Source organism: Aulonocara stuartgranti (assembly GCF_965226115.1).
Source record: "Aulonocara stuartgranti genome assembly, chromosome: 2".
Lineage (NCBI taxonomy): Eukaryota > Metazoa > Chordata > Actinopteri > Cichliformes > Cichlidae > Aulonocara > Aulonocara stuartgranti.
In genome coordinates, this window is record NC_138940.1 from 5,713,743 (window position 1) to 5,727,656 (window position 13,914).

General features: G+C 37.3%; 1 protein-coding gene across 1 annotated transcript in view; it reads right to left on the reverse strand.

Annotated features, from left to right (window-relative positions):
• Positions 1-13,914, reverse strand: part of pdgfc (platelet derived growth factor c) — a 52,116-nt gene that overhangs the window by 15,467 nt on the left and 22,735 nt on the right. The window contains exons 2-3 of the mRNA XM_082506203.1: positions 7,369-7,561; positions 1,986-2,166 (exon numbers count right to left, since the gene is read on the reverse strand). Of these exons, the coding sequence (XP_082362329.1) occupies positions 1,986-2,166; positions 7,369-7,561 (374 nt within the window). The remainder of the gene's footprint in view (positions 1-1,985; positions 2,167-7,368; positions 7,562-13,914) is intronic.

The window sequence follows — 13,914 nt, forward strand, 5'->3', positions numbered from 1 at the left end:
TAAATTTAAATTTAATCACACCACATGAGCTACACAAGGTCAGAAGTTTATTATAGCCCTTTCTGTTTCATTCCTTAATCAGCCTTTAGTAGGTGAGCAGTTATGATGGGAACACCAACCTGAGACTATAGAGCTAATGTAGAGAGATGGTTGGGGTGGACCGGAACCCCCAAAAAACTTGGCTTAGTTACTTCTTTCAACCAGATTCTTGTAGTTTTCTTTTGGGTAAATGGCATTTAAACAATCGCAACACTGAATTTATGACCATTCCACCCACGCTGTAGAAATTTCCCTTGAATCATCGCCATAGAGCCAAGACAGAAAAACTCATGGACAGCAAACTAGAATTATCCTACCATTCGACTGATTGATATTTAGCTTGTACTGTATCTTTTCCACAGTGTGTTTTTATACATGATCACATGCAAACCTCATGGGTACTGTTGCTGGAGCCCTTATTCATTATGAGTTCTGGCTTATGCACACACTGTAAATTACAGTGGATAAATGTCTGCCAGAAGTTTAAAAGGTGAATGGAAACAAAGATTAGGTAAGACTGGAACTAGTGATTATAGTATCTGTTACAGGCAAGAGGAACAATAGAAAACAGCAGAACAAAACAGTGTTTGGGTATCTTTGAATCAAATACATATTTCTGGTATACATACAGTACTGTGCAAAAGTTTTAGGCAGGTGTGGAAAAAATGCTGTAAGCAAAGAATGCTTTCAGAAATATAAATGATTGTTTATTGGCCCCAAATGTATTCTGCAGCAGGACAATGACCCCAATCATGCAGCCAAAGTCATTAAGAACTATTTTCAGTGTAAAGAAGAGCAAGAAGTACAGGAAGTGATGGTGCGGCCCCCACAGAGCCCTGATCTCAACATCATTGAGTGTGTCTGGGATTACATGAAGAGACAGAAGGATGTGAGGAAGCCTACATCCACAGAATATCTGTGGTTAGTTCTCCAAGATGTTTGAAACAACCAACCAGCCGAGTTCCTTCAGAAACCGTGTGCAAGTGCAACCTTGAAGAATTGATACTGTTTTAAAGCCAAAGGGTGGTCACACCAAACACTGATTTGATTTAGATTTCTCTTTTGTTTATTCACTGCATTTTGTTGATTAGTGAAAAAAAAGACGAACATTTTTTAAAGCATTCTTTGCTTACGTCACTTTTTCCTCACCTGCCTAAAACTGTGCAAAGGCACAGTACTGTATTTGTACAAACCAATAAAGAAACACTTCATTTGAATAATACATGATGTAACAATATAAACAGAAACACAGTTGGAAAATTCAGAAATACTCAGAATATCCAGTTCCCCCCAAAAAGGGTCAGTGGACAAATTTTGAATGCAATCTTTAGTGACACTGCAACACCTCCTATGTCAGACTGAAGTGACTACATGGATATATCACGGGTTTAGAACACATTTGGCTTCGTATGGAAGAGTAAAAAACATAAAATAAACTTGAAGTTCAATTATTTCTATTTTGGCATTGCATACTTCAGTATTTCAGGATCCATGATATAAGATTTATCCTTTTTTTGTTAATGTAAATTAAGATATTTTAGTGGTTTTGGTATTCATGAATGAACTTCACTGGACTTACGCCTTTGCAGCTATTGTGTATACATTGTTTTTGCTTTTGTAAAAGTGTATGTGCTATTCTGTCTTCAGTGTATCTTCATAACTAAAATAAATGACAGTACAGGTGCCAGATGTTCCAGTGTGCCTAAGCATAATTTCTCCCCAGTGATGCTTAAAACCTTGGGTACACATAAGCAGGAATGGATGATTGCAAATTAAGACCCCGTGTTATGTAACAAGCAAATTATTTTAATTGTGCTTACATGGAGAGGCACTGCTCACTGCCATGTAAATTCCCAAGATGAAGATGGCAGGAAAGAAACGCTGACAGCTAAGTGTTTACCTACTCACAATGCACATTTTATTTTAGCAGTTAATCATGCACGTACCACAGGCAGCAGGGAGTAGCGGATGCAGAATCCCGGCTCAGAGGGAAAATACTCATCGGAGATGAAGCGAATAGTGATCTGGCTTCCCTTGGAAATGTGACCACCTGGGAGCGATTGTGACCCACACCAGCGACCCAGGATTGTCTTCTCAGTCGGATCTTCTATTTCCACAAAGTCGTACCTGGCACAGTGAACAGAGAAAGGGCAGGACATGTTTTTGGTGTCTTAGATATGATTTGTTAATAGAACCAATCCAGCTATTGCTGGTGCTGTAGCTGGAAATCTGAACTTAGAGTTGAGCCTGTTATCTTTAATTGTGTTCTTGCCTCATTATTAGTCTGTCAGCTCCTTTAAGACTCCCATTGGCACGGTCGTTCTGAAGGTGAGATTGTTAATAAAGCTGCAAGGGCAATAAAGATTTAACCTCATTTAAAAAAAGAATACAAAAATAAATATCTGTAACAGCAGGGTAGCTGCATGAGATGAGATCTCTATTATTTACAGCCCGAGTTAAATGGATAAAAATAAACTGGAAATCACTAGTGCATTGCGGTCAAATCTCAAGTTGAAGAATCTAAGGATAGTGCAGCATAAGCAGCTGTTACTTTTGGCGATTAATGACCAATGATGCGGTCTTTTGACAGGCCTATTACACCACATGTCATTGAAATATAGTTTTTAATTAAACATTGTTGACTGCACAAGAGACCCAGGCCTCTTTAATTGTACTCCAAAACAAATTTCCAGTAGCAAAGTAAAAACTTTACTTTCACATTGTTTTGTTGTATTGGAGATAGCATCTTGTGGAGAAAACCACAACCTTGCCAAGCAGAGGAAAAAACTGTCAGCCCTAAAAAATACAACCTGGGGTTAAATTCTGATATAAGGCCCTTAGCTTTATTAAATATTAGATTTCCACTTTGTCAAAGGATTGTTTTACACTCCACACCTGTTAAGTCACTAGAAAGACAATGCTGCTTCTTGCTAGCTATAGTTAGCAAAGGCACCACAGACATATGCTTCTCATAGCTTTCTGAATTATCCACCTATCCTAGTATGTCCGCTGTCTGTCTGTCTGTCTGTCTATTACTTCCCTGCTTGCCATTATATTTCTTTCAAATCTAACATTAAACCACTTTTATCACCTCTTGTAATCTGTAACTGTAACATTTTGCTTTATTGACATGCATATCCTACCTGATGTTATCTGTTTTTTTCTCTTTGAATGTATGTGTGACTAAAGAATGTATCACTTGATCAAAAGCACTGTTTCCTTGTCGTCATTTGAGTTTTCTTTGTAGAGAGATCTCACAGAAGTCTTGTGGCATATTGCTTATAGATTTACTTAGTACAACCTAAGAATGACTTTTAGATTTTTGACTTATCAGTTACAAAATGATTGGTAAGCACACAAGTACTGTTTCAGTATCCCAATCACTCCTCAAATGGCACTTCGGGTCTTTAAGCTGAGTGACTCCTGTAGTTGCAAAAAAACCCTGCAAAATGTCCTTCTGCTCCCATGTTGTGTGACTTTACTAAGTTTCTGATCATCATATTAATATGATTAGTTCTTTAGATATTTTAAAATCACCTTTAATGTGTCATGATGTTCATAGAGTTATAAAGGCAGATAAACAGGGATACCAGCTTAAAAATTATGACTTGACAACTGATTAGCAAATGGTTGAACAGTGTCCCTCGGTTTCTTGGTCAGATTTGACACATTCAGCCAATCTCTGATTACAAATATCTTAGAGTGCAACACTGCAAATATCCAACTTGTACCCTCGTGATAGGTCTTAACTGATCTTTGGGTGATGTCATGATGACTACATCCATCTTTTATATGCAGTTTTATACTCTAGTTCTGGGATTGTTGTCTTTAGTGGTGCATTCCATCAGATTGAAGATTTTAAGTATTTTTTAATGAAAAGTACAAATATATATTGGTTTCTTAAAAATCTATATTTTTTATTTTTGACTTCCATTATGGTCAGTAATGAACATTTTCAGTAATATATTAATATAGTATAATATAACATATATTACACTATAATATATTATAATATATATATTACTGGATTTTAAAATGAAAAAAACTACAGTCAACATAAACTATAAATTTTAGTGTGAGAGAAAAAACAAGACTAAAAGCATCATGTCGTTTGTGGACTTGTCAGGCTTGTGAGTCTGTCTGTAATTACACGACTGTCTGTCTCCTCTGACCGCCCTGCCAATCCATAATACCAGTAAACATTATGAAGTGCAGAGACATATGGCCATGCTCCAAACTCCTTTGGTGTGCCAGTGAAAATATTGACCAATGTCAGCACTTAAGACATGTAGTTCAGGAGTTCAGCCTTTATTATTTATACCTGTGTTTAACTAGTGGCTGCACTGCATTGAATAAAGCCTTGTTTCACTGACTCTTCACAGTCTGGGATTAATCACTTTGCCATTTGCGTCAACAGGCACGCTAACCTCTCATTCAGTGCTGCCAATTCGGATATTTGGATTTCAAGGACATTGTTTACATTTGCACAGGCTTGACAGATTCAGTTCAAGCTGGTTTCAATAAAACAACATGGAGTGACATGAGCAATGCTAAAAATGGATTTTCTGTGATGTTAAATAAACTAAAGGGGTGGGAGTGTCAATACATTTACCAACTCTGTTACCTTTGATGTGGAAATGTATACAGGAAGTTTGTTATCTGCAAAAATGAACTTATTGAGAAGGGCAAAACTGTATATTTCCAGTTTAAACGCATTAATGTTTGATAATTTGTAACAGCAAAAAATCATTTTGGAAAAGGACAAAACATCACTTTAGCTCATCCCTGTTGTCCTCGTTGGAGGTCAGTGAATCGAGAAGCTTTCTTCTCTAAAAGTCATCTTTTAGACTGCTGCAGGGCTTTGACAGATGGCTCATCAATAATGCAGAATACCCTGATCATTACACGTCGACATGTGTTCAGAATCACCATGTTCAACAGTGGTTTCTCAGATTTACAAATAAGGCGACATACTCACAGTGAGCAGGATGAAAATAAAAAAGCGACCTTCTACATGTTGCAGTGGAGAAAGGAGAACCTTTCAGTACCCAGCAAAGAAACTGTGTTTAATATTCACAAAGCTTTCTTGCTACATAGTTTTCCTTCTTGTACATTATTAATAGATACAATATCTGCCACAGAGATGACGCAGATTAGCAACACAAACACTGTCTTTTTAGTCCGCTCTTTTCAGACTGGAGACAGAGAGCATAAATGCCTTTCTCAGAACACTCCTGTCTGGGAGTCGTCAAGCACGAATCTGCTGCCATGCCAACCAGCAGCAAGACCAATCCCTCTCCAATATGCCTCTCCTCCAGTGGATTTGGTAAGAATGCTTTTCATCGTGCCACAGAAAAAACAGAATAACAGATGAGCATCCCGGCTATTCCCTCTCATCATAGCAAAGAGTTCTCACTCCAGGGTTGTTACCAGAGCCAAACACATCTCCCACTGTTGTTTGTTTTAGCCACATTGATGTGAATTAGTGGACAGGAGATTAGACTCTTGTTAATCTGTGTCACATTACACAGTGACATAACAGAGTATCGGCAGCATTGCATGTGATTTTCTTTGTTATAACAACCAGAGAAATGGAGGTCTAAGAGGAAGTTTTGGGGAATTAATTTTTAAACACACATAAAAGATAAAGTAGCAGACTAGGCCAGAGGCTTGTGTGTGTGAGTGTGTATGTGTGTGGGGGGAACAAAGTGTTTGTGTTTGATAGAGGGGAAAAAAGAGAGTGAGTGTAAGAGAAAAGCAGGCAGGTTTGGGATTCTGCGTGTGATTGCATGCACCACTCATCTGTCTGCCAACCCTGGCAAAAGTATGTATCTTGGGATCTGAGCAAAACCTGTTGGGCTTTGTTGGGGGCTTGAGAAGGGTTGGACAAAGATACAAAAATGCTAGAGCTGGAGCAGTGGATGTGAAAATGACTTGCATGACCCTGGAAAAGGATGTTTTTATCGTCTTTGCCCCTTTCTTTGAGGGTGCTGACTAGTGCAGTCTTGTAAGGGCAGTACAGCACAAAAGTTGTCAGTCGGCACCCTGCCCTACTGTGAAACTTTCCCTCGCAGAGTTTTGACAGCAACATTAACCTCATTCGTCAACAGGCACCTGGTCCATGGCAGGTGAGCTAAGGCGCTCAAATTACCTCCAGTCACACACAGAATTTTTAGTTTTTCAATCAGCTGCCCATAAAGACAGATTTTTTTATTTGCACCAGAAGCATAAATGCTGGCTGGCAAAACTATACAGCACTTAAGACAATTAAATTAGCTAGAAACAACATATATAAACACTAGACCAACATCAGAGCCAACATCACAAACACCTCATTAATTGATGGAGTTGAATTTCAAGGAACTGTTCATGGAACAGGGTTTACTCATTCATGTCCACAGCCTGCTTTTTCAGCTACGCAATGCTATCTACACCTTGTCAGCTCTGTAGAGAAGTACAGCGGTCATTCACATTTTTATCCATTAGGGGGCTCTCCAGGAATGACTAGTGAAGTTACCCTCCCCCAGAATCTTCCCCAGATTGAGCTCCATCATGCTAACCAGCCAGTTGTGATATATTGGCAGAAAGGTACTGAGCATAAAGTGCAATGCGTAAATGGGTAAATCGATCGGTGGGGCTTAGGATCCTATTTTAAAATGAATGGCAACACGGGAAAATCAAAGTAGTAATTGAAAGCCGAATGCTCAATAAATTATAGAATGTACTGCATGTGTTTTTGTGTCTGTGCTGCTATGCAGAGGGTGTGGCATGTATCTTTCAAGCTGTTCTATGAGCTGATCCACGCATCAAATATATATGTACTAAAAAGCAATGCTAATCCATGCCTTTCCTGGGTGTAACAAATAACTGGGTTTTCAATATTCACACTCTGGCAGACTAAAGGCAGTTTTACAAATGGCCACACTCTGACTGATTTTCAAATATGGATTAAAACACAGATGGGACATGTCTTTACTTCAGACCAACATGTATCTAGCATGTCAACTGGGAAAGCTCCTATATGATCTCATTAAGACAAGCAAGCAGAGAAAGTGCTCTATAGAGGACAATGTATATTACTTCTGATGCAGAGGCTTCAGAAGTGCTGATGATGGTTATATTTTTCTATAAGACTAATATAATACAATATCTTATTTGAAAAAAAAATTGTTATGTAATTAAATTTCATTGAAGTAATATTAAAATACTTTCTGTGAGGATGGCCCCTTTGTTAAATAAAGTGAGGTCAGAAAACACAACGAAACAAAATAATTTTATGTTGCATTAATTTTTTTAATATGTATATTTTTTTCAAATGCATGGCCTTACTTGCATATTCCATCTTCAGGGTCCTCTAGCCCAAATCTCTCATCAAAGGTAAGCTGGATCCTCATGTTGCTGCTGGCGACTAGTCTCCAGACTAACACTGTATTCCTCGGATAAGTGTGCGGGAAGTCTGGGCTGTGGATCATTCCCTCTCCAGACACTGTTATAACTTTCTCCTGGTTAGAATCTTGCACTCCTAAAACAGAAAAAAGAATGCACAGACCATGTAATAGCTTAATATGTAAATCAGATTATAATGCCTAACTGGTCCTTGACTACCAATAGGGATACTCATTTTATTGCATTTTAATTGACAAGAGCTTGGTTTGAAAAAGACTTAAGGTTATAAACTAAAACATGAACATGTCTGCCACAATTAAAGATTATTATGTAGTTTAAAATAGTGAGGTGTTTACCACAAGAAGTGAGACAAAATAAGCGCTCACTGTTTCGTCAGGCAAATCATTATGTGATTGTCCTCCTACGGTTGGTGGGCCCTCAAGCACCCACCCCAGGGTAAACTGGTCTCTTGGTGTTCCTACCCTCACCTGGTAATGAACTTTAGTTAGTGACTGAAACAGTGAGACTGCAAATACTAGCAGTGGAAATGAACATTTCCTCCAAAGAGTGTCTGGGCTCAGCCTTAGAGATAGGCAGAGGAAATTGGTCATTTGGGAGCCACTAGTCCTCCACATTGAAAGGAACCAGTTGAGGTGGTTAGGCATCTAACTGATGCCTCATGAACTCCTGATATTTAAGGTGATTTGGATGTTCCCCTGGAAGGCGCCCCTGTGAAAGACCCAGGACATACTGAAGAGATCACATCTCTCAGCTGGCTTGGGAACAGGCATTCCCAAAGTGTTCCTGTGGAAGAGCTGATTAAGTTGTGTAGAGCCAGCCCTGCCCTCTGCAACCCAGACCAAGTTACCTGGTTGCATGGATTAAATATTGAGTTTGAGATTTTAAAAAAAAAGTAGGAAATGAGATAACATGAAGGTAACCAATCAAAGAAGTTAAAAATTTAACTGACAGATTTATCTGATACTGGAGTAAACACAAAAGCAGTCTCCAAAGAAAAATTAAATCAATCATACACTCATACTCTTTTATTTTTTATTATCATTTGTGAGTGCATGTAATTGGATTTATTTGTATTGTTATGATTCTTTGTAGAATTCAAGAAACTGTTTTGACCAAACCCAATAATCCAACTGGAACTAGTGGCTACAGGGTTTTAATGACAATGACAACACAATGACTATGCTTGTCACTCAGACCCAGACTGCACAGATCCTGTCACCTTGACATGAAAAATTGCCAAGATGCTTCCACCTGAGCCTCACAATCATTGCAAGACAACACCCTGAAACCATGCTGACTGCAGGGCCATTTTAAAGCCATTTAGTAAAATATAATTAAATATAAATAACATAAATACACGAGAAGCCATCTGCACAATTAAACACATTAAAATTAATATAATATATATATTTTACATTATATATGTCTACTAGTGTAGTATTAATAATTATATCTGTATATAATTTATATGCTTATTTATACTGTTTATTACTCATTACACTTACTAAAATACCTAAGTATTAATTATAACTGAAAAACAACAACTTTAACCAATGTTAAAGTATGTCAAAGGTATTAAAAGAGGATGATTGTTTTGTCTTTGCTGTAAAATCACACATACACAATCTTTTAGTCTGCTTCTCTCTGAGGGAAATGCACTTTTTAAAGAAGCCAGGTTAGCTGTTTTCCCCAGGCGCATTCATTGAATGCAGAGACGCTATTGAAATTGGCACAAAACACTGTAATGCTGTAGCTATATTTAAGTGAACAACATATAATCTGGCTTCAGGAAAAAGGTTCCTTTAAGCAAAGCCCCATTTTCTATGATAAAGGTTTAAGCTTGTGTCAACACTGAAATATTTTGTTTTGCATTACATAAATTGTCAGCAGAACAATTTACTAAAATAAACACTCACTCGGTGTATTCCAATTAGCATTAACGTGCTGTGCTGAAATTTTGATGACTTTCTGTCAAAGTTTACAATGATAAATTGATACCATCCCCAGCATGGTATTTATTTTTGTACCACTGATGAACATTCAGTATTCATAAAACAATCCAATGCATTTAACCATCAGATGAAGCAGCAGGGGCGTAATGTGTTCAGGAGAAGGAGTGTGCTGCTGGATGTTTGGTAGTCCATTAAATGGATGAGTAACCATTTCCCCCGTGCAATACGAACAATTTTATGTTTAAAGCTTGACTACTCTTTATTTTGCCATAAATTTGACTAAGGATGTGATTCATACTCAGTTGCCTGATTCATTGTGAGGTTATTTGCATTACAAAAACATAGACAGGCTAGGTTTATGCCATGTTTTCACCCTGTATAATGTCAAAAAACAGCTCCACAGCAACTGAGTTTCTCTGAATGGTTCCAAGGATAATAAATCTCTCTGAAGGAGTGGTCACTGAAAGTAGGTAAGAGAAACCAAATTCAGCTGTGACTTCTTAACAAGCAGTTTCAATTTTGAAAATTTAAAGTCAGTAACTTTAAGCAAACATAGTGTTCACGCCCTTGTTGCTCTTCATGTCAAGTTTTATACGTGATTTACAATGAGAAGTTTAGAAGCTAGTCTGCTAGCTGAATTGGCTGTTTTAACATACAGTACACATAAAGTTTAGAGACACTCACTGACTCGGACTTGATTTGTATATACTAGATGTGTGCATCTTTGTCATGTATTATAGCTTGCTTGGCTCACGTTTATAAAGCAACATGGGCATTACAAAAGAAAAGGGTTCTGATTGGTGAAGAAAGGCACACAGTCCTGAATGTATTTATCTATTTATTAGGTATAACTTGATTACATTTTGTTCTTCTCCACTTGCATCTGCTCTGATTCCATTTATCAGACAGAATATGCATATTAGAAAAGAAAAAAAAGACACTTTTAGGGAAAAAAAATTACTTCACATTGCAATTACCACTTTGATGTCTTCATTTCGGTTTGATTGTGTGCCAGGTGGGAAAAACTGAATGACTATATGCCAGATGCAAAGAAAAACAAAGCCCAGGCATGAATTCTCAATGAACAGGCTCTTTCATAACTATGTGAAGAGTATACCCTCAAGTACAAATTGTCTCATCCAACCAGGGCCAACTTTCAGGGTAGATCCTACTCCTTGCAAAACTGCACATGCAGTTCTTGCAAAAGCAGGCATTTCAACAAGCATTATTGAAATAAAAGTCTTATCTCCTGCATCAGGACTACACATGTTTATTAACAACAAGCTTCAAAATAAATAATTCAATCTTTAATTTTTAGACTATGGTTTATTTATCACATTGTGTGAGATTGATTCTTTTTCTATCCACTTGCTGAGTCAAGAGGAAATAAGGAGATAGCTTTCATGCTATTAAAGCTTTGTTTGCCATCATAATGACATCTTTTAATTACATCCCCATTACAGTGAGGTTCATTTTGTCCATTTGGTATTTTTAATTATTAATTTTATGTATTATAGACGAAAAACAACCCAACTCTATCTGGCCCTGACTAAAAAAGTAATTGCTTCTCCTTGTGAAATCATAAAATTAACTGTGATTAAGCAGCACATTTGGATAGTTGAGTTCAATTTCACTTGCCACACCCAAATCGGATTATTGCCAGACATGCTGAATCAAGAAAATACTTAAATGGAACCTGTCTTATAAAGTGAAGTAGGCTAAAAGATCTCAAAAAGCAACATAAATGCTATAATCTAAGAAAACAGCTGAGAAACAATCATTGACATTAGTCTGGAAAGCATTACAAGGAAGACTCCAGTGAAGCAGAGTGGAAGCCATTACCCACAAATTGGAATAGTGGTAAATAGCGAGGGGAATGGATAAGCGATTTAGTGATTCTGTTTCTATTATTGATATTATTTATCATTTCAAATCGATCAATATCAATTCTCAGTGGGTATCATTGGCTTCACTTTGAATCACCACCATCGCCAAAGCAGCATACCAAAGACATTACAGTCATGCAAATAAATTGCGTGGTCAAATGTTTATATATTTTGGAGGTGTTTCCCCTCTTTGTTGTGATCAATGTTGTGGTCATGACTCAAAAAAGTAATGTATTACACATTACACAGAAAAGATTTCTTAAATGAAGCACGTTACTTAATTACTCCCAGGAGAAATTAATTTGTTACACTACTCGTTACATTCCTCACATTTCTCTGTAAAAAGACCTGAAACGCATTGTCTCATGATTACCATTTAATGATATGAACCTATAGGCTATCGTCCCACACACCAACACAAATCCCTGTCCTAATGAAGACAAATATGATCTTTATCTAAGTATGCAAGTATAAACACAAACTCGACAATACAAAGAAAAGATGAAAACCAGCACAAAGGGACTTTAAAAGCAATCAGCCCTGTGATTTTACTTTAGAAACATGAACAAGTAGAAACAAAGGCTGCAGCCTGACCGCTCTGTTTGTTACCTGTTGAAGTTTAGGGTCTGGCTGTTGGGCTGGGGCTAGCTTAGTGTTAGCATGCTATCTATGCAACTGTTTGCAAAGAGTTGACATAATGTAATTGCTTCTGTCCAGATCTGTTTCCAATTTACCATTTTGCTCTTCTCCTTTTGTGCAATAAAAACAAAAGTAATGTCCATATCCACGCTGTAGACAGCGTTTATTTTCCTCCTCCAACAAATGAACTGAAATCAGTTGATTGTAGCACAAGTGCAAGTGGAACCAAGCTGACTAACAGTTCCAAGGGACTGAACTACTGAACTATTGAGATTCCCATCCCTATTGTGGTTAGTGTGGCTAAATTAAACCAAGAGCACATCAACAACTTATCCAGGAGGCCACAAAAGAAGCCAAAACAACATCTACACACTAACAGGCCCCACTTGTCTAACGTTAAAATTTGATGATCTGGTAATTTAAGTGCAAAAATGCAAAAAATTGAAAAATTGTTAACAGAGAAAATAATTTTTCTAGGTACTCTTTCCTAAAAATGATGAAATATGTTATCATAGGTATTCCAGACATCTTCATGGATGAAATCATAGTTAATCCAGAACGTCTGCAAACATCCTCTCTCATCCTTACACACCCATCACAAGTAACTGCAGAAGGTGGATGAACAATGTGTTCGCATTCCTCTTTGGTTCAGGTATTTTACCGTGAAGCTGAAGAATGAATTATCAGAGTGATTCTTCTTTGTGGATCTTTTATGCACTTGCATCAAAGCAGAGAGTCCTTAAAAGTGAGAGTACATCACCTGAGAACCAACATCTGATTAAAGTCGAATCCACATGGTAAAAAAACAACCTCCTTCTTTCATATAAACACTGTCTTTTCATGCTTTTTCCTTTTCAGCCTTCTCATTGATAGCCTCCCTCTGTAATTTATCCTCAGTGCACTGTAATATGCACAGACACGCTAACACTCAGGCCATGTTCTGGGTGTAACTTTGACTTGAAAATGACCTCACACTCAGGGTTAACCAATGTCATCTAATGATCAGAGATGTGGTCCCCTAGAGTGAATTACCTCAAACATGACTTTTCCTTGACCTACTTTTTTCTCTGTGAGTAAAGTAGAGTCAACTATTAAGGGAGGAAGTGACTCTGAATAAATAGGAGCCTATACACTGCAGCCATTGTGCTTTGTTCACACATTAGTGGGTGAACCATTCATGCTGCTAAACATTAACCTTTCCCCTGCCAAAGGAAAACTAAAATGCCCATACAGAAAACGATGATTGTGTGAACACTTAGATTAGTAGACACAAGGAAAGAAATATGAAAATAGTGAGATATATACTACTCTTATAACAGGATTTATAACACACATCTTAACAAATAATGGGGCCATAACAGTTATACAGTAAAAGTGCTCAAAAGCTCCATGCACACACATATGCACCCATATACAAGCACACACTTGCATTTAAACCCAGATGCTTTATTAAATGAAATATAGCTTTAAGCTAAGATTAATTAATGATAATGGCTCCTTTGTCCAAGCTGCTGCATGTTTCTCATAAACAACCATCCTGGCTTTTGTTAGGTTCACTAAATTCATCTTTCTTCACATTCTAAAATTACTGTATCTCATTAAATTAATCCTTAGCTTAGGAGTTTATCTGGCAGTAGTATTGCTTATAGTACAGTAGCAGACATAATTTTGGCCTAGCAAGCCGCTATTCAAACCTGAGAAAGCAATACATGTGTTTCTCATGTGGGGTTTTACATAAACAGTTTTAAAGGAAATACTGTTTTTTTTTTTGCTGTTTTAACAGTTGATAAATTAACTGAATAAATTCACAATAAATCAGTATGAATGTATTTTCAGCACCTTAATTAAATGATTTTATAATTTTGACCAAAGCTGGTAAAAGATTGGCCCAATACTTTCTCAGCCTCGCATAGATCACAGATAACCACTCACAACAGCTATTTCCTGCCTGGTAATCGACAGCTGAGTCACTATGATACTAAATCCAAATT